The sequence below is a fragment of the Sebastes umbrosus genome, chromosome 4 (assembly GCF_015220745.1).
Source record: "Sebastes umbrosus isolate fSebUmb1 chromosome 4, fSebUmb1.pri, whole genome shotgun sequence".
Lineage (NCBI taxonomy): Eukaryota > Metazoa > Chordata > Actinopteri > Perciformes > Sebastidae > Sebastes > Sebastes umbrosus.
In genome coordinates this window covers 3,907,624-3,934,863 of record NC_051272.1, presented here as the reverse complement: position 1 = coordinate 3,934,863, position 27,240 = coordinate 3,907,624, and the positions used below count along the sequence as shown (strand labels likewise).

Genomic DNA, 27,240 nt, shown 5'->3' with positions numbered 1-27,240 from the left:
ATAAATAAAGGTAAAAAAAAAAAAAAATACTGGACCAATTTCAAAAAGTGTTATCCCCATTAAACACTTAGACACAAAAACATGGGGAAATTGTGTTTAAGTGTGGCTTTGGCATGGCAGCAGGGAGAGGAGTCCGCCTCTAGTTTAATTTACTGGGAATTGAGACACAATGAGAGGATAAATAAAAGATGAGTGTTTTGTTATCAGAGGTGTCATCACAGCACCCTGCCCACCTCCAGTATAGACAGTTATGTAACTCCACACTGAATCATCCCTAACAGATAATATGATGACGATGAAGAGGAGAGAAGAAAGAGGTTTGTTTTTGGGACATAGTTTGGGGAGGTTTGTGGGCGTCAGTTTGAGGAGGGATGATGAGGAAGAAAAGTTTGGGTGTCCCTGAAATACACACACTCACACACACACATTCACACACACACACCTCCCATCCCAGTCTCTCCCCCCCTACCGTGCACCCGTTGCGTAACACCAGGATGTGTGTGTGTGTGTGTGTGTGTGTGTGTGTGTGTGTGTGTGTGTGTGTGCGCGTGTGTGTGTGTGAGAGTGTGAATTTGTGTGTGTGTGTGTGTGTGTGTGTGTGCGCACGTGTGTGTGTGTGTGTGTGTGTGTGTGTGTGTGTGAGAGAGTGTGAATTTGTGTGTGTGTGTGTGTGTGTGTGTGTGTGTGTGTGTGTGTGTGTGTGTGTGTGTGCGCACGTGTGTGTGTGTGTGTGTGTGTGTGTGTGTGTGTGTGTGTGTGAGAGTGTGAATTTGTGTGTGTGTGTGTGTGTGTGAGATTGTGTGTGTGTGTGTGTGTGTGTGTGTGTGTGCGCGCACGTGTGTGTGTGTGTGTGAGAGAGTGTGAATGTGTGTGTGTGTGTGTGTGTGTGTGTGTGTGTGTGTGTGTGTGTGTGTGTGCGTGTGTGTGTGTGCGTGCGTGTGTGTGTGTGTGTGCAGCAGACAGGTCCTCTGCTGCTGCTGCTGCTGCTGTGGAGCTGCTTGTTGTCGGAGGAGGCTGGTGGTGTTATTGAGCGGCCCGGCGGTGGAAGTTGCGCTGCAGAGGAGGGACTTTCTGTCTGTCTGCAGTCGGTCGGTCGGTCTGAGGTGTTGAGCTGCTGAGCTGCTGAGCTGCGGGCTTCTTACAGAAATGCCTCTGGCAGCAGCTTTTCAGACTCCGGAGAGCAGCAGCACAAACACACGGAGATAAAAATCATCTTCTTCATCACCCTTTTCTTTTTTTTGTTGCTGCTCATCTTCCTCATCTTCCTCAGCTGGCCGGATGCGTTGAAACGGTGTAGAGTGTTAACGCCGTTATCCACCATCACCTCCACCACCGGGATCCATAGACCGGACCGGTACCGGTGTCATTGGATGGAGAGAGGCGCCTGAAGACGGGAGAGAGAGAGAGCGGTGGAGTTGGTCCTACCCCCCCTCCTCCTCCTCTTCCTCCTCCTTCCTCCCTACTGCACCAAAAGAAAACTCCGGGTAAGAACTGCGTGCTCACTCACTCACACATTTACATCCACCAGCTGCTCCTCTGTGCACAACATCATGGCGAGACTTGGAGACATGCATGCGTCTTTATTTTGCTCCTCCTCTGCTTCTTTGTTGACAGTGAAGAGATTAATGTAAAGCGTTAAAGCGTTATAGCTGAGCTGTGTGACTGTGTGACTGTGAATGCATCCCTGCAGACAGGCTTTCTCTTGCACGGCGTTTCTGCGACTCCAATCATTTATCTCTCTCAGTCGACCCAAATATTGATCCGCATCGCAGGTCGACCTGAACTATAGAGGTTATTGGCTGAGGGAGTGAAGTGGCTGCAGGGGTTAAAGGAGTGATAACAGAAGACACACTTGGTGCACCGGGAGCTGTCCGTTCAGCACCACTCTGCTCAACTCACACTGGAAACTGTGGCCTTAAAAAAAACTTAGTGCAGGTTTGATTGAGCAGCTTTAGGGACGTGGAGGTTCAGCCAGTCTTTTGTTTGCAGAATAGACTTTACTCAGCTTTTTATGGCTGCTATTAATCTTTATGCCTTTAATACTTAGGAAACCCATTTAAGACTGAGTCTGCTTCCAGTCCTGGGTCTAAGGAGATAGTGTAGTATGCTGCTCTTTGAGTTTAATTTCAGGCTCAATAAATACAGTTTATATACCTATACCATGCAGCATAATACTTTCTTTCCAATACCTAATGTTGCTGAATATTGATATATTTTGCTAAAAAAACTCCAGTGTTTAACTTGATCCTAACACAAACAGCTGTGTAAGAACTTTAGATGAAATGCAGTTTGATCGGTGCTCTTTTATTTATTTTTATTTATTTATTTTTATTTATACATTTATTTATTTATTTATATATTTATTTATTATTATTTTTTTCTTTCTTTAATTTACTTTTCTCTCCATTTAGTTGTATCCATATTTCATTTTATTTTATTTTGTTATGAGGAAAAGGAAGAAGAAAAAACTCCTCAACTGTCCGGGCATGGGCCATGATGCCTCAACACCAACTGGGCTCCTCCTCCATCTCCTCTCTCCTCCCTCCAACGATTTCCTATGGATAGAAAAGGGCATTAGCCCTGAGCTATCAAATCACGCTCACGAATTTACGAGTTACGATTTACGGTGCTCTGAAAGTACTGAGTCCTGAACAGTTTGTTTGCTTGTGTGTCTCTTGATCTACCTCAAACATATTTCTATTTATTTATTTATTTTTTTTGGTGGCATTTGGTGCAGTTGGTTGCAACTCAGACATGCAACCTGTGACAAGGGGTCACGAGTAGACAATGCTTTGCTTTAAAAGGTCACAAGCCATAATAGGTTGGGAATCAGTGTCTCAAGGCAATTTATATACCAATACCAGCATAATACTTTCTTTCCAATACCTAATGTTGTTGAATATTGATACATTTTGCTAAAAAAAACTTCAGTGTTTAACTTGATCCTAACACAAACAGCTGTGTAAGAACTTTAGATGAAATGCAGTTTGATTGGTGCTCCGAAAGTACTGAGTCCTGAACAGTTTGTTTGCTTGTGTGTCTCTTGATCTACCTCAGGGGTTTCCAACCCAAAACAACATATTTCTATTTATTTATTTATTTTGGTGGCATTTGGTGCAGTTGGTTGCAACTCAGACATGCAACCTGTGACAAGGGGTCACGAGGAGACATCGCTTTGCTTTAAAAGGTCATAAGCCATAATAGGTTGGGAATCAGTGTCTCTCGCTGAGAGAATACCGATGCTACATGGGTTTCGAATGTTGCTTTTACTCCATGATAATTAGGGATTCACCGATTTATCGCCCCGAACATCGGTATCGACCGCCTTGTTGACTGCCATCGGCCTATCGGTAAATAAGATGACATTCACAGATGGAAGTGGCCGATGTTTATCTGTTGTGTTTCATCAATTTTGCACTGGCTAAATGTTGTGTTGGTTATTAAGAATTTAATTAAATAATCTTTTTCATGTGAAAGCAGGTTATGTTAAATGTTGTTTCATACATTTGTATGATTGAATTTGAGCTCATTCAAAGACAGTGTAATGAAAAGCTGAATGACTTTAACACAGCTCAGTTATTTTCTTCATAATGAAGATGTCTTTGTTTCCCTGGCACAAAAAAAAGGAATAAATAACAACAACAAAAAACATCGGCCAAATTGTTATTTTAAACATTGGTATCGGTATTCAGAATTTCACAATCGTTGCATCCCTAATGATAATCCTATGAAGTGATGCAGATAATGGCACTTGAGAATAACAGAATGTATACCGGTTGGCGTCTGTCGTTGAGGCTTTTAGAGGCTTTAGTTTGTTCGGTAGTCTGTGATTTTTGGAGCCAGTGATGGTCCTAAGTATTTACTGGAACTAAAGTTGACTGATTGTCCCTGTAACACTTTCTTGGCTTTGTAGACGTCCTGTTTTCCCGCTGTATGGATCATTTTTTTACCTCTTGGCCTCCTTTCAGTATCCCATCTCGAAAATGAAATGTGCACTGATTACTGGGAAAGCTTTCTGCATCAATTAACAGTTAAAGATGTGTGGGAGTCGACTTTCTGCCTCTCAAAGCTGTGATTTTATAATGATGAAGCACATTCAGAATTAAAAAGAGGAACGTTCACTTGAAAAAAAACAACAACAACAACATCCGGCTTCCACATTTCAAACTGCCAAATAAAAAAAAAATCTTTTTCACATGATCTCAACACTTGAGTCCTCTATGACTCTTCCAGTGTGTTCCCCGCAGCTTTCTAACGATGCTGGAGGTCTGTGTGAAGTGGCTTGGCAGTAGAGGTAAAAGATCTGTGTGTGTTTGTGTGTGTTTGTGTGTGTGTGTCACTAGGACTCTCGCCTCCTCCTCGGGCCAGGCTGAAATACGACCTGTTCAGAATTCAATTCCTCCACCAGCACTCGCAATCATCTCAGCCATTCGTTTAACACCAACTCTCTTTCTCGCTCTCTGTCATGGGCTTCCCCTGCCTCTACAAACACACACACGCACACACACACAGCACTAACAGCACCTTCCCCTCGCCGTGTCCCCGTTGAAGTCCTCGAAAGAAAAGTGTTATTACATTAAGAAAACTGAGAGCACTTAGATAAAGATAGTCTACTGTAACACCTAAAGGCCCTCTGCCATTATCAAAATGGCTCTTTCCTAAGATCGAGCGGTGGCTCACACCTTAATGTATCATACTAATATTTCCAGAATAGATCATGTAATGGATTGCCTCATTTTATGGTGGATGCATGTGGCCAGAGCAGTTTGCTGCCAAATGTAGCTACAGCTCACTTCTCCTGGAGATGCCTGGAAACGCAGCAGGCTGGAGAGAGAACCGTAAAATAAAGTATCGCAAGATGAATCACATTTATGAGACTGTGACTCCTACTGTGCAGTAGAAGTTATTAGGCATTAAACAGTGTTGTTTATGCCACTCTGACATCTGTGTTGTAAATATGTAGCTAGATTAGCTTAGCATAAAGACTGGAAGCAGGGGGAAACCGCTAGCCTGACTCTAATGAAAAAAAACACAAATTATTAACACGTTGTAACTAATTTGTTTAAGTGTAAAGATGACAATTTGCAATTTTACAGAAGGGTTATGTACCAGACTTTTTCTTGGCTGGGACCAGTTCCAGCCAATGGTGACATAGGGGAGAACGGGGTTGATCGTAACACGTTTTTACACGGCAGTGTTGAATATTCGACGCAATCTTAAAAAGTAAATTAATGTAATATCACTTCTGTTCCAACGGCCACACCACAGCAGTTAACCAGCTGTGGCTGATATTAAATCCCTTCTGTCCCATCTGTGATTCGGGCATTTCAAAGTAAGGTTTAAACTATAGGATGCAGAGCGGAAGCATAAAAACTGTGTTACTGTCCAAATTCCTTTGGATCTAACTGCAGTCACTTAATAGTTAATCAATAAAGCTGTGGCTCGGCTTCAAGTCGCTGCTCTTTCCCACTTTGGAGAATTTAAGCTTCCACCCACCTTCACATTACTGAGAGTGAATGAACCTTTTTCCGTAACATTAAGTCGGGTCTGACAGACGTTTTTGTAGCACTAAGTGCTTTTCGTGTCCTGTGTTAGCCTAATTGTCAGCTTGTTAATCTAATAAGTAGTAGGTATAATGAAAAATCAGTGGCATGGAAACAGTCCATCCAGGTGTTGAAATAAATGGGAAACACTCAGCAACTTATTTAATTACCCTGCTGCCTGTGCTTGTATTGGGACACATCCATGTGTGTGAAACCATGATCAAGCTGATTCTGGAAAATAACATGTGCTCTGTCATCATTTATTAGGCAAATTGTGCAGTTAATTCAAGCAAAACAAGCGTTCTGTCTCCATTTGTCTGGTTTGATAGTGTTTGTAAAGTTTCATCCTCTCTGTATATTAGCCTTTTCAGTCGCAGGCTTTTTCTCGTAAGCTCATCACAAACTGCACACAGAGCTTTTTTCTCTGTCTCTCGCAAAGGAGAGAAAAATATTTAAACGCCAGATTTTTGGAGACAAATCAAATTCCATTTGTGAGAGTTGTTTCACTAGACCTCGCCTGAATAATCAAAGTAGACGGAGCGCAAACAATCCTCTGCTCGCTGTTACACTCACAGACGCCTTTTCCATTGATTCCATTTTGAGTTAAACTGATTTACTTTTACAAAGTCGAGTCAAGTATCTCTATTAGTTTCACAGTTACAGCTAAAAGATTGATTGAAACTGATTATACAATTTAAATAAAAGATGTTTCGGTGATCAAATCCGATCTTTTTGTTTTTTAATCCAAGCCCGATTTTTGTACTAATTTTGATGGAGAACGAATGATATGTTTCAGATACATCCTGCAGATCAACTACGGGTTAAAGCTTCTGAACACCCACACAGGTGTTTTCAGTTATCTGGCTGATCAGACCTCTAGTCAGGTTGAAGGTGGGCTGGAGCTTTGATGGGACGTTATTAGGTCACAAATCTTCATCCACCAATAAGGTGTAATTTCTCCCACCCCAACAAAGCTAACAGGAGACTCAGGAAGATGTCACTCAATTAGTCTGTACACGCCCACACAGTCCTGAGCAGAGGTCTAATCAACTAATTTACAACACCTGCTAATTGGCAAGTTTTAGCGTGCTAACTTGCTAAACTAAGATGGTGAACGTAGTAAGCATTATACCTACTAAACATCAGCCTGGTAGCATAGTCATTGTGAGCATATTAGCATGCTGGCATTATCATTTACCTGAAAGCACTGGTGTGCTGTACAGCCTACTGTCTGGAGACTCTTCCAGCTTATTTCCACAGATCCGATGACGGAGGGCGTCTCAACGCTTTCCATTCATTTCCTATGGAAAGCAGGAAAGGCAGTCGCCCGGTGCATGGTGGGAGTGTTGCGGCCTGTATTTGCATAAAGTTGAAAAATCGCTGCTTTATGCAAATGAGCCCATCTAGGGTGACGCGTCTGGCTCACAAAACTTGGACCAAGCTGTTAAACTAGGCAATAGTCCTCAAATTAAATGAGATTCAGCAGTGGCAAGGGCTAGTTCTTGCCTCAAACGTTTTCAGAAATAGAGTTTTTATGGATCGTTTAGACAAAATAACAGAAAGTTTATGGGCAGACCACCGTGTCGTTTCCTGTTTAAGCAGAAAACCAGGGACCAATCAGGTGCATTCCACGATACGGCATGTCACTGCTTGAACGGCCAGTTGAGTTGAGCAGCGCGTCCCTTAGTGTCCTCGCTGGATCTGGTGGACATGTAGCGTTGGTCTTGTTTAAACATCCTTTGCAGCGACTTAAGCATAAATGTTCGTAGTTTCAGTACCTTTGCCGTACTTTCAGCAGCCTTCAGAAGTAGAGTATTGCCAAAGAAAGTTTGAGGGTTTGTTGTTTTAACTCTGAGTGATTGAGCTGATTGGCTGCAGCGTGCTGGTTCTTCCTGTCTCAGCTGGCGCCGCCGCAGCTGACATTTAAAAGCCGGCGCCAACCGGTGCAACGCTGCTTTTACTTAACCATTCACCAAATGAGCTGTCTAAACCAGAAAGTCAAAGTGTAGCTGGCATGGAAACAAACAGGCAGATATGTGAGGAGGTGGGACAGAGAGAGAGAGATTGCAGTGTCATGTTATATCTGGCCGTTTCACTGAGCGCGGCAGCGAGGCAGTTAATTTGATTAGGAGTCATTGGGTGAGATTAAAAGCAAAGTTGATTTATCAGTTGTTGGGAGAGCGAGCTGACAGGCCTGCGATCCCTTCCCTTCCTCCTCCTCCTCCTCCTCCTCCTTCTTCTTCTTCTCTTCCCCAGCTGCTCTCTGTTTCTTATTTTTTTTTCAACACAGCCGCTCATCTCTTTTTTATTTCCCCCCATCACTTCTTTCTATTATCTCATCCTCATCTAACCTCTTCTTTCATTTTTCTCCTTTTTATTTCTGTGTGTGTGTGTGTGTGTGTGCGTGCGTGTGTGTGTGTGTGTGTGTGTGTGTGTGTGTGTGTGTGTGTGTGTGTGTGTGTGTGTGTGTGTGTGTGTGTGTGTGTGTGTGTGTGCGTGTGTTTGTGTGTGTGTGTGTGTGGACATAAATCTGTGTGTCTGTTCTTATTGATCGGACCTGTTCTAACATGCAGCTCCAATAGAGGGATTTTCTTGTTTTCTTTCTTCCCGACTGTTAGCAGCAAACAGCGGCAGCTATATGCTATATTTACATTCAGTGTGCAGAATCTGCTGCTCTCTGAACAGGTGCGTTTGGTTTGCTGTTTGTGTCTGAGCTGCTTTATGTTCAGCTGAAGACACAGAGGAGGCCGACTGGTAATGTCTGTTTCCTCCCTGGACACAGTGATTCTCGTTGACAACCCTGCACCAGACCACAGAGAAGCCAAAGAAACAAAGATACTGTTTTCACACTGAGATACATGAGTATAAAGTACACACTCACACTATGATTATGATATGATTAGGCCTACCGTTTTTGTACAGTGCCAGTGTTAACCTGGATATTAGACTGACTTTGCACCCAATAATGCAGAAGAAAATATTTGTCTTGTTTTGGCATTTCAGTGGTGATAATCACGCATTGTTAACTCAGGCTTTTCCTTTGTGTTGATTTCTTTTTTTCCTGTGACAGCCTCATTACTGTTCTGGAAAATGATATTTCACAAATTTCACGAGCTCTCTTCCATTGCATTACTCACACGCCACTTAACGCTCATCGCAGCCTGTTTTGCAAGCTGACATTGTGACAAGATATTCATTTCATGCATATCTCGGTAATTAAAACGTCCTCCGCACAGCCGCTCTCTGTGTGTGCACTGGAGGAAGACGATCGTTTTAGGCTTTATGAGAAATGTTATCAGACGCAGAACTCCCCTGCAGCAACGGTGAGATAAATCTAAAGAAGTGAGAGAGTTGAGATCATGTGGGGCATGAAGATGACACGTCAGTGGAAAAGCTTTTATGCAAATGCTCACCTTTCCCTTCTCAGCCGTGTGTTAATGAGCTGTCAGCCGAAAGGAAAGTCTCGAATCTGAAGGAGAAAATATCACATATCCCATGACTGTTGATATGTTGGAAATAAGACATCATGGTTTAGGTTGAGGCCAATGTACTTCTTGCTCCAGCTCTACTGGTTTCAGCTTAATCATTGCAATTGTGAGAAAAGTAGTACTTTAGTGTACAAACATTCAGCTTGGTCCACATTATCCTTTTCATCCCCCTTAAAGAGGACCTACTATGCTCATTTTCAGGTGCATACTTGTATTTTGGGTTCCTACTAGAACATGCTTACATGCTTTAATGTTAAACAAATGCTTTACTTTTCTCATACTTGCTGCAGCACTTCTTTCCACCCTCTGTCTGAAACGCTCTGTTTAAGCTCCTCCCCTTCCCCTACCAAAAAGCCCAGTCTGCTCTGATTGGTCAGCTGGCGCACTCTGTTGTGATTGGTCAACGGAACCAAACTCTTTGGACTCCGCTCCAGCTCCGCTCTAACTAGCTTTGTTTGAGGGCATGCCAAACTAGCCGTTATGCAAATGTGTTACTTGGTGACATCACCACGTTACGGAAGAAAAGCCAGGACTTTTCAGGAGTTTCTGTTGGGGGAGTAACTCCCTTTTGCGTGAATTTTGTAACTTTTCAGACCTTTTACGTGCACAAAAAACGATATAACACACTAAAGGAAAAGGGAAAAAGCACAAAAGCATAAAAAGGTCCCCTTTAATGTCAGCATCTCCTTGTCTGTTTTCCTTTTTCTCTCTCTGTCTCAGTTTATAACACAAGCTATTTTCAGCCTCCAAACGCCATCTTCCTTATCACACTTTCTGAGGCACTTCGGCTTAGATGTTTTGTGTTAGATGGTGACAAGAGAAATGGGAAAGAGAGGGAGGAGAACAAGCAGCAAAGGTCACAATGTTATGTTCTTTTCTGTCAAAGGCAGCGTGCTGGGAATCCACCTTAAAGCTGGAAACTCTAACAATATCTGCTTTTGTTTAACCATAAGTCATAAAAATGGATTAAATAAACGCAATTGGAACATAATGGTTGGTGTCGATGAAGTGATACTTGAGTTCATCCGGTAGGGCTGTTTTATCTAATAAGATACCATTGAGTTTTGATTCACATATCTTGAGGTCAGAGGTCAAGGGACCCACTTTTCCTCACCAAAATTTTACATAACTTTGGAGCGTTATTTAGCGCTCATCCCGACGAGCTAACATAACATGATTGGTAACAATTAATTTAGGTTTTTCTAGTTTCATATGATACCAGTATCTTCACTCTAGCTTTAAGACTGAGCCTGCTACAACCTCGGAAAAACAGAACAGCGGGCGGGACGTTAGATAAGTCTTTATTACACGGCTTTGTTGATTACTCGATTGTGATTGGTCAATTACGGCATTCTATGGTCTATCATTTCTTTAAAGCAGACCGCTGCTATGTATAACAGACCGGTTGCTATGGACGCAGTTCTGATCTCGGTCTCTGGGGGACCGTTTTTGTGAGTAATTATTGATTTCTTAAGTAAGTAGCCGTGGATTAAGCAGGATAACGTACAGCTAGTGGGTCATTGTTGTGAAATAAACCACTTCAGGGCGATGCGTCGGGGTCCTGCGTCACGCTGTCGGGGTTTATTTCACAACAATGACTGGCTCGCTGTACATTATCCCTTACATATAATAAAAGATCTATACTTGATGTCCATGTATCGATACAATATTGCCACGCAAAATATGATGATACTATTCTGTATCGTTTTTTCCCCACCCCTAATTTTAGAGGATAATTGCTTCTTTTTGTCTGATCAAATAACATCCAATTCCTCAAATCCATTCACGCCGAACTCAAATTACCAGACTTTACAAACTGCGGTGACTGTGTGCCCCCTTGTTTTCAAATATATTTCCATTTCAGGCTAATTGGACTTCATTGTTAGTATTCTGCCACCTTAAGCCCTCCGAGGCACCACAGCGCCCACGCTGCCTCATTGTTATGTACTAAATCTGTCTGAAACAGTTGCTCTCTCTCTCTCTTGTCCTTTCCCTCCCCATCCTTGATCCTTCCACCTCTTCTTCCTTCTCTTGAGCTTCCTCCGGATCTACACATGTATGTTACCTTAAGCCGAGCCATGCTGATCTGAGCCATGCTGGGCCAAGTTGGGGGTGGGGGGACGCTCACAAGTCCCTCTCTGCTAGAGATTCCCCATGCTTTACTAATGGCATATCAGCAGCTGTCAGTGGGCCCTGCACTGCGTCAGCCTCTTTAATTGGCCTGCATGGCTGTGGTCTGCAAAGCGCTCAGCAGAATTGAGTCGACAAACCCCCCACCCCCCCCTCCCCAACCCCTTCTCCAGCCTTTTTCTATATCATTAGTGTAATGCTCTCGTTTCCCCCGAGTCCCGACTGAGATATGGTGAGATTCCAACAAGCTCGGGAGCGGGAGGGGAGTTCGGGTGGAGGAATGAGTCACACGCCAGCGCCCATCGTTTTTTTTTTTTTGCAGTTTGCGGAGGAAGAGAGGGGCACAGGAAAAATATTGTTCTCTTTTGTCTCTTGAAAAACAGAGACCTCGCTGCTATTTTTAAGAAAGAACCATAAAAATTGATTTAACTAAACAAACCTAATAGCTGCATCATACTCCTACAGAGAATGTACAATCACTGAGTTCTCCCAGAAGTCTTGTGCTGTAAGCAGGGTTGGGGAACTGATTACATTCACTGTTTATCAAAGCACAATGATTAAAAACTGATATGTCTTTCAGGTGTACAACACATTTCATCTCTGTTACTGTAAAAAGGAAGTCAGTCGTCATGTGTTTACTTGTTGAATTTCCCTCCAGGGCCCCAAAATCCACAGTCCTCGCAGTTTCAGTGAAATTGCTCATGCAGGAAAAAAACAAACAAATTTCCCGCAAACAAACAAAGTGCATTGTCTGAAACACAACATACTTTATTAGTATTTGAGATTTTTGGCCAATTTATGTTCTTGTTTGTGTAGAATATGCCCTCAGTCTTTCCAAAGTCTTTCAACATGAGTAAGAGTATAAACGGCCAGATGAGAGCGTGTTCTCATCGGAAAAAAACAACAGCGTTAGTCATTTGTTCAAACACTTAAAGGAGACATGTCATGAAAAACTCACCTTTTCAGTGCTTGTGCACATTCATTTGGGTATCTGGAGTTCCTACCAACCCACAAACTGTGAAATAAGACGACCAAGTCAGCTTTTTGTGGGCTGTCTAAATCAGAAAACATGTGATGCAACAAGCCATTCAGATTTGGCTCCCCTTCCTATGCCACATGCAGGCTCATTAGAATATAAGGGTTAGGGTTAGGGTTGTATAAAAAGTTGTATAAAGCCTTTCGTGGCTCCAGAGGGCACTGCACAAAGTCTGATAAATTGTCTCAAGTGATGTCACTTGAGTCAGCGAGTCAGCATCGGTTTGGACCGAAGACTTCAAGTTTGAAAAAGAAAAACAAATGGGGATGTGGAGTTAGAAAGAAGTGAGCTTACCAGACCTCTGTAGATCCTCGTCTCTGCTGGAGGCTACTAGAATAACGCACCTAAATCTGAACTGAACTGTCAACTGTTGAGTTGCATGGTGGGTAATGTAGGCAGCACTTTCGACGAGGAACAAGACTGCGTGGAATTAAAAAGACGATATCTCTGGTTCTGTTTTTAAACTGTCCATCGAGAATCCGACAAAGTGTAATGCTAAATCGGTGAAGTTCTCTTTTAAAAACATGGCCACAATATTTCCTTAACCTTAACCAGGTAGTTTTAATTGCCTAAATGAAATGAGTATGAAAGTCTGCAGACCCGTTGGCTCTCTGTTGGCCACTCCTGCGCAGGGGGTCCAGGGTCAGAATTTGAAAATGCACCCAGAGCCCGGACATCCCTTGTTATGCATGCATCTTATTGTGCATGTACCCCGTCCTGTTCATGTGTCTGAAGCAGCGGTGGATGTCAGGAGTCGTTAGGTTCCCACGGTACATTCTGCCCTCCGGGTTAATTCAGCCATGTTTACTCTGATTCATGTTGAAGCCAAAGGATTTAGATTGAGAGATTATAAGGACGTCTAACTAAGTATGAAAAGGTTATTTAATTACACTCTGCAAACATAATTCATTGTTCCTTCAGCTGAATATTCAATTTACTTTAGATGAAAAATACTCCAAATTTGATTCTGGATGATGAACCCAAATGCCCTTTTTAATTAATTCTGTGATATTTCTTTGAGTAGTTCATTCTAAGAGTGCCAGACTGTTCTCTGTTTTGGTCTCTGACATAAAAAGCCACTTGAACAGATTATTGTTTTGTTTTTTTATCCAGGCTGGCTGCAGCACCATGTCCTCCGCTCAAAGTGGGGATATATCAGGCTACCATCTGAGTGGTGAGTGGACAGTTCTGTTTTTTTTCCGCATGGGTGTCCTTGTGTGGATTAATGCATGAGATTTTATCCACATGAGAGATGAGGCTGTATTTCCATTCAGCGGCGTGCATTTGTGTGTCTGCTCTGAGGTCTTATTTGACAGCGATCGTCACCTTTTTGCACAAGCTTTATAACTCCTCCGGCCTCATCTCCTGCTGAAGGCCGTCGATGTTACAACACATTTTGACGGGCCTTATAATTGGCTTATCTCTTGTGTTTAAAAAGTAAAGCTAAAGCTGTCAAAGTCCTCCCACAGAAGCAATTCATCTTGAGAAAGCCAGCTCGGCACAGGCTCATAATCCCTCTCTGAAATGCAACATGAGATGCCCTGACGTTTAATTCAGAGCGGCATTTCAATTTGTCTGTCAGATTTTGGTCCCAAACTATTATCTGATTTACATAAAACTTTATGCCTCCCGAACGCTCCCAAAGTCATCTCAATGCTCAGTGATGAATGACAAGGCCTGAAACAGTGGCTGACTGTGAGCTTGTTAAGACTCATACTGATCTTAAAATAAAAAAGCCTCTTTAAACTCTCTGTCCTGGGTTTCTCCCAAACTGCGCACTTTCACCAGTGATCAAACTCCCCCATCAAATATAAAATAACAGACAGTTATGAGGCCAAAACTTTATGTTATCATTGATGAAATGGAAGTAAGGATGTCTTGAAGCACTTGTTTTGTGTGTGTGTGTGTGTGTTTCAGTGGTGCGTAACCCGCCCGGTTGGGAGGTGGGGATCTACCTGGTGGGCTTCTTCGTGCTGCTGGCCGTGGCCGGGGTCAACATCTGGAAGTTGTGGAAATCTGGAACTTTCCCCGCGCCGTCACCCTTCCCCAACTTTGACTATCGATATCTGCAAGAAAAATATGGCACCTCGTTCTCAGAAGTCAGACAAAAGGTACATTTACATGACCTTTACTCAGAGATGTGAAATATCATTGATGTGCACAACACTTATATCTCTAAAAGGCAGAACGGTGAGAGGTTTTGTGAAGTTAGTGGCAAAATCAACCAGCTTCTTTGCTTTTGGAGCAAGTGGTGAGCAATCATGTGGCACGGAGAGTCGAGAGTCTGGATTTTCTTTCTCACTGAAGACAGCAGCAGCTGATTTTGATTTTTGGTCTTTGGAAATTCACTGCTTGTAGTTGCACCTTCAGGGTCTCGGGCCTCAATGGCACATGATTGACTATCGGTACTTTAGAAGATAATTCTGGTTCATTAGAAATTTGGTTCTTGTTTTTTTGTAATTGTGTCCATTATATCTCTTGTTTATTATAACCTCAAGTTATTAATACAATTGTACTCAACAAAGTGATTGCTGAGATCTGGAAACACTGCAACATTGTTACCAAGAAGTATGAAACTCATCAGTTGATGAGGTTAGCCATTAGTTAGTTATTTGGAAGAGAAAACAAAGGTGATTGCTGAAATTATCATCCAAACCGTCCTGCTTGTTTCTAGCCCTGTCAAACTTTTTAGTAGTAATTTCGTCATGTTCCCAGATCTCAGAAATTATTTTAGATTACTCGGAGAGCGCAGACCTCCGCCATGGCCAGTTTGCTCCAAAATTGAATTCGCTTTTTGTTGGCCTGTGCTACACCGAACCGCAAAGTTTCATGAAAATTGGGACATTAGTTTTTTACCGTAATCCTGCTGACAAACAGACAAAGAAACTGAACCAAAAACATAACCTCGATGACAGAGGTAATGACAGGAACAATGGTCAAAACTAGGAACAAGTTGAGCTGAAGTGAGTTGAGTTAAAGCGACTAATGTGAAAACAATGTGAAAGGGGGTCGCTTGTAGTGATGCGCTTACGGAGAGTTATCACCTGAATCTGCTGCTTCTCTCACAGAGCTTCATAGCGAGGTTCAGTTCATTGTTTAGCTGTCCAGCTGCAACTTTACTGTTTTGGTTCATTCTCACCTTTCTCATAGTGTTTTGTTTTCAGCCGCAGCAGGCAGCTGTTTGCAGAGAAACAGCTCTAAAGAACGACTGTACACTACCTCCTCGGTAACAAATGGCAGACAGACACAGGTAGCAACTAGCGACCAGACCAAAAGAGAGGCCAAAAACAGAGCTTAAAAGAGGGTGAATATTGTGGCCAGACACATGACACCAAATGAATGCTTAAGTTTCTCTGTAACTATTGGATAGGTAAATAAGCAACTGTTTGCTAATAAGCCCGCCATAGTTAGCAAACAGTTGCCAACACAACTGACTACTAAACCCCAACTTTCAAAATACAAGCCACATTTCCTGCTTTTTGCTTATATATACTGTATGACTATTACATGCTAGAGTAAAAGAACAAATTTCAAAAAACTCGTGGCAACTACAAGATAGTGTGAATAAATACAAGTGAACTCTTTTTGGTTGTCGTTTTGACACAGAACTAACAACCAAGTTTTTTCCTGTAGTTGCAAACAGTTCTCTGTGCGTTAGTTGTCCATCTCCGTACCTTTAAAATGTTCTTCATTACTTACTTTACTCCTCCCTGAAGCGAGTGGCTGCCAACAACCACCGGCGGACCTCCTACACCTCCAGCCGCAAACCCAGCCTGGCCCTCGGCGACACCCCGGACGGTTTCAGGGATCTGGGCCACCTGGAGCTGATGAGCAGGGAGCTGGACCCGACCGGCATGCACCAGCTCAACCGATCCATCTCCACCGACTCGCTCAGCTCCATCTCCTCCATCGCCAACAACTTCGGCCACGACTACACGGTCGGCCAGCTGGAGGTGACGCTGGAGTTTGAGCCGTCCGGGCATCCGGGTCAGGGGGCGGGAATGCTCCACATCGCCCTGCACCAGGGCAAAGACCTGCTGGAGAGGGAGGAGGGAGACTTCCCCGGCTGCTTCATCAGAGTCTCCCTGGGGCCAGAGGAGCTCAGTGTGGGAGTCACAAGGGTAAGGAGGCTTTTTGTGCTTGTATCTCCTCAGTACAGTATGTGGAGCTTGGCCTTGAGTGGGAAGCTTGACCTTGGAAATAGTTTGTTGTTTCCAGCTAGGACTTGCTTCATGTTTAGGCTGTTCCTGGTGGACAGAGTTGTGTTTCTCTGAATGGTAAGGTGATAGAGTTTAAAGAGTGAATCACTTAAAGGTCCCCTGCAGAGTTTTTGATCACTAATAGGCGCTATTGAGCGGTGATTTTAAGGAGGAGCTGCATGCATGCCCATGCAGGTGACGCAGTACACATTCTTGCCAATGGTGTACTATTCCACTAATCTACATGGTGATACTAAAACACAGCAGTGTGCCAGGAGAAAGGCAGCGAAGAGGAAGACTGCTAGCAAGTTAACGTTGCTGTAAAAAAGCAGGTTTCAAATAATCAGTTTTGCAAATGATTTACAAGGAAAAAAATACATTCAACCCGTTTGTTAGACCTCAAGGATACACACAATGTATTGTGGTGGATATCTGTACCAAATGCAATCATGACAATACAGCTAATAGTTGTTGAGATATTTCAGTCTAGACCAAAGCGGTGGACAGACCAAGCCACATAGGTTTTTATGTCGTTTTTAACTTTTTGCTTTTTTTGTTTTTTAAGTCTATTTGTGTTTTTATGTGGTGCTTTTGTGATTTTTTTTATGCTGCCATCTCAGCCAGGACCCCCTTGGAAATGAAATTCTAAATCTCAACTGGATTATCCTCGCTAAATAAAGGTTAAAGTTGCTCTATACAATATCCAGAGCATTACTATAGCATCAAACAACTATTTGCTATGTAAAGATATAGAGGAGTAATGTCTACCTGAGCAGAGAAAGAAGTCGCTCTCCCTCTGTGTGTGATGTAATCAGAGCTTCTATGTGCTTTGTTGACATAGCCTGGCCAGTCACACGTGCCTTTTAGTGCATGTGAGCGTGCCCCACTGGCTAGCTCACAGATGCCACTCTGCACTGCGCTCATACGGCGGTTACAGCTGATAACGCCGTCCCGACCGACAGCACCATTACAGAAGCGTAGCGCCCACTCTCAGGTTAACACTTTTTGCTCAGTCAGCATTGTTGCCTTTGTTTTCATTGTTAGCACTGTTAGCTGTGAGCCGCCGACTCAGCCGTTGCCATGTTAAGAGCCGTGTGGAGGCAATTGAAATGCTTCTAATCTCGCCCATTCGCATCTTTAAAAAAAAACTTTCAACTTCAAATTTACAGTGATAAAAAAACAGCAAATCCTCACTTCAGCACTACAGTGTGAATGCATGTGCAAACATGGCTATACTATGTCGATGTTAAGTAAAGGCAATGCATTTTATTAGTGTTTCAAATATACAATCATTAAATAATCAAACAATCATTAAAGATACTCGTTAGAGACTTTCAGCATATCTGCCACTAGACTACTGATGGGGCAGAGATTCAGGACTGAGGGGGAAAAATAAATAAATAAAAAAAGCTTCTCAGTTGGTTAATTAGCTGTTAAGCCGTGATGACTGAACTTGAGGGAGAGCAGCGTCTGAAGCTCTCTCGCTCAGGGTAGGGGGGTGGGGGGGCAGCTTTTGGCTCGCTTGAACGGTGTTGAAGATTTTAGCCCTGGCTGAATTTTAGACGGAGACAGTGATACGTCCCACAGGGGTGAGAGGCTTGATCCTGCAGCCTGACAAGCCAAGCCAATCCCCTTCCTGTCTGACGGAAGAGTACATTTCATTTACTTGAGTGGCGAGCCCCCCTGGGAGCCGGATGTAGTCAGGGAGTTTGTTTTCACGTCCTTTACCTTCATCAGGAGTAGATGTGATTGACTTACAGTTCACTCAGTCTGAAATCTAACCTGTAACCTGCAGTTTAGGTTAGAATGACGATGATCATGATGATGTGTATTATGCAGTTTTTACGATGACGTATAAACCATCTCACGATCCTGGGTGTAGAAGGCCTTCAGGAACAGCGAATCAATGAGCAAGACAATGTGATGAAGTACATAGATTTTCTGGATTGGGCAAAAACAGATATTTTTGTCTGGATAATTTTTCCGTAAACTGTTCCTCAATTAAAATCCCAGAAAGTGTTCTATTGTATTAAGACCACCAAATGTACTATCATGAATTATATCACAATATCAACTTTGATATATTGTGATAGAGGATTTCTGGATGTATGGAAACCAATTTTTACCAGAAGAAGAAGATAGTCAGCCACCGTAGTTCTCCTACACACTTGTACACGTGAGAGTTTTAGGTTGGTTGCAATCTGCAATCTCACCTCTATATGCCGTCAAATCCTACACACTGCACCTTTAAAATGCTATATAAATAACATTATTATTATGATCACTTACCGTTACTTACCACCAGTACTTTACCATATTGTAAGTTACGAAGTCAAAATATAATAATCATAATTGTGACTTACTATCAGAATCTAAAAAAGGAATAGGATATATTATGTTTTATTTTGTCTTAGTGTCTCATAATTTTGAGTATTTATGTTCTTATAATGCATATTTTCTTTTCCTGGCAGAAATTATTTATTTTTATTTTATCTTTATTTAACCAGGTTAGTCGATTGAGAACCAATTCTCATTTACAGTAACGACCTGGCCAAGAGGCGGCGTCAGAAGGCAAATCGATACAAGACATTAGAACATAGATACAACTAGTGCAATAAAACAGCATTAGACAAAATTAAAACATCACAATATATACGGTATATACAACAATAGATGTGTTCTAGAGCAGCAGGTGCGGTGATAAGAAACTGTTGCTTGTAGTGAGTTATTAAAGGAGGGAAATGTGCTTTTCTTGGTTGTTACTTTTTCTCAAAAGAAGCTTGAATCTAACGTGAAGTGACCTTTCGGCAGGAAGAGAAACAGGGCACATTCAACCATCTGCTACACCTGCCACTCGCCTTCTGCTCTTAGCGAGACGCTGCCAGAATATTCACTAACTCCTGCCTGGCTGCCTCGTGTGACTGTGGTCTTGTATACGGTTTATGCAGGCTGACACAGACTCAACAGGGTCTCTCCTCACTTGAGCATGTTGTTTTGTTCTATTTAATGCGTTCAGACTGGGTGTAATAATAATAATAATGGGAGCTGCGCCTTCAGTGGCTCCCTCTTTAATGTCGAGGAGTGGTGAAGACCAAAGAAATGCTGACATCAGCTTCTCTCGCCCTAATGGTCAAGCCAGCTTCTCTCTCTCTCTCTCTCTCTCTCTCTCTCTCTCTCTCTCTCTCTCTCTCTCTGTCTTCTTGTGTGCTTTCTCTCTCTCTTTTTTTTTCTCTTTGTTGTCACTGCTTTTGTTTTCGCCCATCACCCGTCTATCACTCCCTCTTTCATCCTCCCTCATCTCTTTGCCTGTAATAATGTGCACGCCACTCTTCTCTCATTCCCCCCTTCCTCTGTCTGCTGTATAGCTCACACACACACACACACATGCCTCTATCTGAGCTTTTATTGCTTCATTTTCACCGCACACATCGCCATGATTATCCCCCCTAAGCGATGAGCCTAACAGTGCAGACAGACTCATATTGTGGACGGGGTGCAGGTCTGTGTGCTGGGTTGGGGGAGAGATACTGCCTGCTTTGGATGCTTTATATCTTTATGTACATATTTGCACAGCAGCAGCAGCAGCAGCTGGGCCTCTTCTGGATTCTGTAGGTGTTGGATGTTAGATTACGGTGCTGTTGATCTGTTTGATGCACAACCCAAGGTCGGCCTCACATGCTGATCACAGGCTGTATTATTGTATTTAGCAGAAATATTCCTCATTGTATTTCACACTTTCACACTGGTGGGAAAAAGACCTATTTTTAAATCTGCTCTTCTCTGCGCGTTCACTAGTTGCCTGGTAACTTCTGATCGTTTTGTAAAAACCCTCGTTTCGGCGCGTGCTTCGGCATCTGATGGCCTGAAATCAGCAGTAGTAGCCACACAGCCAATGCTGGCGGTCACTGTGGCAGCTGAGTCTCTCACTTCAATCTAAAGTAGTCACGATGGGCTCTGCTGGCCAGGCCAAACTGCCTTCAGACTTTGTCTTTTTCATTGTAAAAAGCTGTTTCGGCTGCCAAGAAAAGAAATTGAATAGTGACTAGTAATCTGATTCCACTTGGTTTTGAGGCTGGATGATGAAAAACACACCAAAAGATGTTGTTTTCATGCCGTGCCGGTGGGTTTGCAAGTGTTTTTTTCTTACAGGATGATACATCTAGTCGCAGCAGAGTGAAAGGAATGTGTTAGGAAATGGTGTGAAAAGCATCCACTATGACCTTGGGCTCTTAATATACTGCATGTTCTCAACAATGCAGAGACGTTTATCAGAAAATTGTGAAAATGTTACTCCGTCTCTGCAGAGTTTTCTACAATATGTCAGACATTCTTCTGATTAGACCTACACATTTTCCATTTGGTTTGTTGTTGCTCCTGCTATTTTGGCTTCAATGTCTGTTTATTTTAGAGATATTAGATTTGATTCATTTAGTTTAAATTTTATTAGATTAGATTCAACATTACTGTATTTGCACAAAGTAAGCACCGGCACAACAACATGCGGTTTAGCATCTAAACTAGAAAGTGCAAACAGTAGCAAAGTGCATATTGATATAAATATGAATAAGGGATATGCACAGAACAATAATGTATGTTACGAATGGACATAACTTTGATTTCTACAGTTTGTTATATCTACAGCTCCACTCTAATACAATGAAGGTGAATAGAATTTAGTTTGTGGTGTTGATAACATTGAAAAATTGCATTTAAAAAAACAGAAGCGTGTCTTTCCAGAAACAATGTCCTCATTACTATGGATAGTCCACAGCACACACTGCCAGGAGTTCTATGGGTACTATTTCTTTAGTAGAGAGTAGTGCAATACAAAAAAAAAGTTCACCTCATTTGTATTTAGGTGGGAGCAGAAATCTCGGAGACTAATGTCTTTTTTATTATTTTGGGTGAATTGACCCTTTAACAAAAGTTCTAATAAATAAGTGTTTGGTCATTTTGTGCTTCACAGCCTGACTCTGAGGTCGAGTGAGTCAGGTAGAGGATGAAGAGACATGTTAACAGCCTACACTACATCTTTTCTTGTAAAGTTAGATTCTTGACTTTATGTGATTTATCTTACAATCATTGCAAGCAAACGACTTTTGTGCAGGAGTTGTGCCAGAGTCATAAGTAGCAATTAACTTACATGAACTCAGATGACCATCCTGCCTCTCAAATTGGCACAGAGTTAAATTATCTGAGAGGTGAATGTTACATTTCAACCATCTTCTTATCCTCTCACAGATCCAGGCGAATGCATTCACCGTGCTTTTCGATGAGCACTTCTCCATCCCCATGGACGTGTCCTTTTTGGAGGAGTACAGCCTGCGTTGTGCTGCTTTTGGCATCGACGCGGACGAGAGAAACATCAGCGCCGGGGTCGCAGATCTCAAGCTGTCAGACCTGGACCTGACCATCAGACCGTTCAACGCCTGGCTCTACCTTCAAGATGTCAACAAGGTGAGTCACAATACAGTAATGTGTTATAGGATGAAATTAGATATGAGTTTATAGGCACATTTCCAGTATGACATGCTTCCTACAGTAAACAAAAGTATCTAAATACTGTGTAAGAAAGCATGGTGGTGTCTGAGAACCCCTGCTGGGCGTTCAGCAAAACTACATGTCATATTCAATAAATAAGAATCAAAGCTGAGTTTCAATTCAATTCAAACTTTATTGCAGACTCAAGGTCCAGAAAAAAACCCCAATACATTACATATAATACATTACAATACAAGAAGCACTATAAAAAGTCATGATTAAAAGATATTAAAAAGTATAAATATATACATACATTAATGCCTTACATATAAAGAACTATACCAATGCCTCCACAGCTGGGATTGGTACCGTGTCCTGCTAAATCTTGCTAGACAACCGCAAGATTATGTCATTCTCAGAGTGATTTAGCCGGCATATAAATTTGTACATGAGATTTCTTAATACAGTTTGAAAAGTATTTATGCCCAGACACAAACATTTCACTTGCACTGCAACATCTCGGCCTGGAGCCGATCCCAGCTGACATCGGGCGAAGGCGGGGTACACCCTTGGCAGGTCGCCAGACTATCACAGACAACCAGACTATCACAGACAACCATTCACGCTCACATTCATACTCAATTAAGAGTCAACAATGAACCTAACCTGTACGACTTTGGACTATGGGAGGAAACTGGAGAACCCGGAGAAAACCCACGCTAACACGGGGAGAACATGCAAAACTCCACACAGAAGGACCCCCAAGGGCCCGGAGAAGTTTCAGTTGGTTGCAGTCTGCAACTTCACCACTAGATGCTGCCAAATGGTACACACTGCACCTTTAAAATGATATATAAATATTATTTACCATACTTACCAGAGATGTGCAAGTAGCATACCACCTAAAAATGTAATTAAATCAAACCTATAGTAGAAGAGGGAGCTCTAATTGGCCAGACTTCTGCTAACAGCATAGTATAATTGCTTTAGTATATGAAAAAGATCATGATTGTGTAAAGTGCTTTAAAGCATCACCCAGACGGGCACAATGTCGTGTAATAATTAATGTCTGTCATGCTCTGGTATGACCCTCCACAGGCTGTGGATGCAGTTGGGGAGATCCTGTTGTCTCTCAGCTATCTGCCGACAGCAGAGCGCCTCACGGTGGTTTGTGCCAAGTGCAAGAACCTGGTGTGGACCAACAGCAAGAACACTGCAGGTCAAGGGACATCCGTTTGTGTTTCATTTCTAAATGTGTGTGAACGGGAGCTACCTGAGTGTCTGTTACTCTTTGTATGAACTATGAATAAATCTGTCTGCTTTTGAATTCCATCCAAACAGAACAAAATGATTACAGACTCAGTAATAATAGACTCTCAATGTCATCTCCCAGAGGATATGAAAACATTTATTCATATCCAGACAGGCAGATGGGACTTAAATGACTTGTTCATCACATTAAATGTCCAGATAAGTGCCTCACTAACATTGTACCGTTAAAGGTCACCCACTGAAACACTGTCATTATCATCCGCAGAGCTAACTGTGTGTACAGGACTGTGCTTCTAACTGATTACTCTTTAATGAGAAGTTTATTACATGCTCTACAAACTGTGCGCGGGGGTGTTTATGTGTGTAGCTTGGGTTTTAAAAGCTTAGAAGGTAGTAATCTTATTCGCTCACTCTTGTTATCAGATCCGTTTGTCAAAGTGTATCTCCTGCAAGACGGCAAGAAGATCAGCAAGAAGAAGACTTCCACCAAACGGGACGACACAAACCCCATCTTCAACGAAGCCATGATCTTCTCTGTGCCGTCCATCGTCCTGCAGGTTAGACTGTGGCATCAAACGGGGCCTGAATGATGAGATGCAACTTTATTAGAGGGAATTTAGGTCAAGGAAAAAGATAAGAAAGATAAAAATGTCGTAACAGAAACAGAATAATAAACCAGCATTGCTGATAGTAACTGTAACAACAGTCCTTACATTAAACAGGTATGTATACATTACAACATTGTAACATGTTAAGGGGACTGTATGGAATTCACAATAATTTTCATAATGATTACTTACAATATGTTTGCCATGAACATAGTCTTAAGTACTTACGTAGTCAAGCCTTTCTCCTTCAGGCCTCTCAGGTCTTATTATATTGTGCTATTTGTAAGTGTTTGTTTGTGTGTGTGATGTTTTTCCTAAAAAGGGAAGTGAGATGATGAATCTCAAGAGGTTGAATAAAGGATAGATAAGTAAATAATAAGACAATTTAACAACACAATAGTGTGCTCCAGGGATGGCATATTTTTTTAGGCCAACCAGAAAGTTAGCAACGCCCTTGGAAAACAGCCAATGGGAGTTTTTTCATTGGGTTTTGGATTACTGCAGAAAATAAGCTCTGTGGCAAACAAACCTTTATGATACTAACACGTTTTGTTCAGCAAGATAATCTTCACGAATGAACACCACTTCTATGATTTTTGAAGTGTAAATGCAATCGCCAGGATAACGTTAAGTTATACACAACGAGGCTGTAAAGGCGGACGAGTCGGTGTGATGACGTTTAGTAGTCTCATTTAGCTGCCTGTTAGCAGCCAACTTTTTTAAGACACTTAAAGGCTTCAAAATTTACGAGTGGAATATTTACTGACGTATTCTATATGTTATTAATTTAGTAGGTATTTGGTCATAAACCCAAGTATTGGACAAAGTAAAATTTTGATCTGATGATAGTGGAAATGTCAGAGGATCACCAAAGTTATTAGCATCTTAAGGGGTCATATGTGTGTATCAAATATCGTGGCAATCCATACAATAGTTGTGAAGACATTTCAGTCAAAACCACAAATGCAGACCTCATTGTGACTCTACAGGGAAAGTCAGGGGATCACCAAAGTCTTTATGGTTCTTCTTCTGGGGTCCATGAATGTGTGTACAAAATGTCATGGCAATCCATCCAGTAGTTGTTTAAATATTTCAGTCTTCAGGACCAAAGTGGTGGACCGACTGACAGGACAATTTTGCTTTCCCTAAATCCATTTAACCATAAATACTAATATAACCATAACTATGACAACATCATTAAAATGTTCCTGCAGTATAAAATGTTCCTTTTAAATGCATCGATCAGTCTATAAAGTTTTTAAAGCCCAAAGATGTAACTGCTCTTCCCCTTTACAAAATGATTGTGTTTAACTGATTACATAAAGATCTGGATGAACCACGCTGTAAAGAAGATGCTGAGTCATGCTCACGCAGCAGGTTGTGTAACCGTATCATGCTGTTTGCAGGAACTCTCCCTGAGGGTGACGGTGGCAGAGGCAACAGAAGACGGCCGGGGCGAGAACCTGGGTCACGTGATCATCGGCCCCGAGGCCAGCGGGATGGGGATCACCCACTGGAACCAGATGCTGGCCACTCTGAGGAAGCCCGTGTCCATGTGGCACCCTCTGCGCAGGATCTAGCCCTCTTTGTTGCCCCCCTCCCGTACATACCCGACCTGTTTCAAGTAAAACACTCGCTTCTTCACGTTCCTTTTCACCCTCTCCCCTTATTTGGTGCCATGCTTGACACTGTTTTAGTAAGATAAGAGTTTTTGGCCCACAGGAGGATATAATACTGTGTGGGGTATGTGTCGCTCTGCTGGTGAGTAACACACCTTATCTTCATGTAAGGGGGAGGAATCTGAAAAGCCAGTGTTTGACTCTGAACTAGTGTTTTTATTGATCCCCTGGATCAATTATACGCTTAAATCCTGTCTTTAGCTTCATTCTGACTCGGGTGCATTATGGGTGAAGGTGGCTTTTAGGAAGGAACAATGCATAATCCCAAATTACCCAAATTACACACTGAAAATTGATGAGTTTTCAAACGGCGTGCATCCTTACCTTTTCCCCTCAGCTTGAGAATCGTCTGATTCTTCACGACAACAGCTGAAGAGACGTGGATAATTTTTTCCCTTCTCAAAAGTTGTTCAGAAATTTCAGTTTGGACTTTTAATTAAGAAAAGGAGCCCAGCTTAGGCAGGCGTAACCCCCTCTCTGCATGGTGCCTACTCTGGTTGTAGCCTCTTATCGCTGTCTAGAGAATGACCGACTGGACGGAGGGGTGAAATCGCCTCTCTTTCAGGAAAAAACACTCATTTTGTCTTTTCAAACCAGTCATCGATTGCGCCTACTTGATTGATTTCGTAGCGGTTTTTAGAGCCGAGTCGAGCTATTGGATTTGCTTGTGTAATTTGTTAACAGTGAGATTGACAAATAATAGAGGTTTTTGGTATGTTCAGTATTTATTGTGCTTTTGAAAAAGAAAAAAAAAATCCAGGTACTCTTATCCAGGTGAAATAATTGTAATTTGTAGCAGTTGTTACAGGGTGGCCAAATCAAATGTAATCAGCATATAAATATCATATTACATTGTTCTATTTTTACCATGATTAATGCAATACAAGTTGCATATTTAACAGTGTAAATAGTGTACTGCATTCTTCACATTGTCATTTATTTCCTCTTAAATTCTGGGTGCAAATCATGTTTTACATAGTATTACAACTTTAATAGACTCCAAGTTCATTTACACAACACTATATTTAACACCATTATTGTCGCTGATCAATGACTTATTATCAAAACACCTCTGGGAATTTAACTTGTGATGTAAAGTATACTAACCCCTTTAAATGGGTTTACGGTTCCTTTTGTCTTAGAGGAAACACCTTGATATTCTGAATTCATCTGTAGTTGTTTTTCACCAGGCACTCATTTTAGCTTTTATCATTAAGACACAGTGCAAACTTCTTGTTAGCACTGATAATGTGTTCCTGGTTAAAACCAACAGGAGCCACTTTACAGCTTGAAGCCTGAATGGTAAAAAAATGACGGTTAAAATGAAGATAATGTGACAGGGGTCTTATAAAAGTCAGAATGTCAAGGTGGCTTTTTATCTGTCTGAGATATTCTCTACAACATTGTGCAATAGTGCTGTTTTGTTGTAACTCTTTGAATGTGAATTATCATGTGAAATATCTGCTAACTCTAAAAGCATCATCAGCCTCGTGCACTGTGGTGATTTTTCGTTTTAATCAAGCAGAACCTAGTCTACATTTTCTTTTCTGATTGCATTCCTCACCTCACTTTGAAAATCAATCCAAAAATAACACACCCGTGGTCATAACAATAGACGATATTTCCTACTGTGCCAAATAATGAAGCAATATTTTCATTTACAATCAGCATTTGCATTCGATTCAACAAAGCTGTAGCCTACATTTGACCATGCATGAAGTTATTTAGCACTTGATGTGAATGTGCCTCAAGAATACAGTGTATTGTGTGAATGCTGTTTGAAATAAAAGCAATTCAACAGTAA

General features: G+C 42.0%; 1 protein-coding gene and 1 long non-coding RNA gene across 2 annotated transcripts; one reads left to right on the top strand and one right to left on the bottom strand.

The window, feature by feature from the left end:
* Positions 1–938: 938 nt before the first annotated feature.
* Positions 939–27,240, top strand: syt12 (synaptotagmin XII). The gene is made up of 8 exons (XM_037766800.1): positions 939–1,484; positions 13,311–13,371; positions 14,115–14,308; positions 15,914–16,318; positions 21,638–21,853; positions 22,976–23,096; positions 23,573–23,706; positions 25,164–27,240. Exons 2-8 carry the CDS (start codon positions 13,326–13,328, stop codon positions 25,335–25,337), a joined length of 1,290 nt encoding a protein of 429 aa, XP_037622728.1. The 5' UTR covers positions 939–1,484; positions 13,311–13,325; the 3' UTR covers positions 25,338–27,240.
* Positions 23,108–25,253, bottom strand: LOC119486601. Its single transcript, XR_005206561.1, has 3 exons — positions 25,128–25,253; positions 23,986–24,071; positions 23,108–23,731 (listed from the first exon to the last, which is right to left on the bottom strand). It is a non-coding gene; the product is annotated as an uncharacterized LOC119486601 (long non-coding RNA).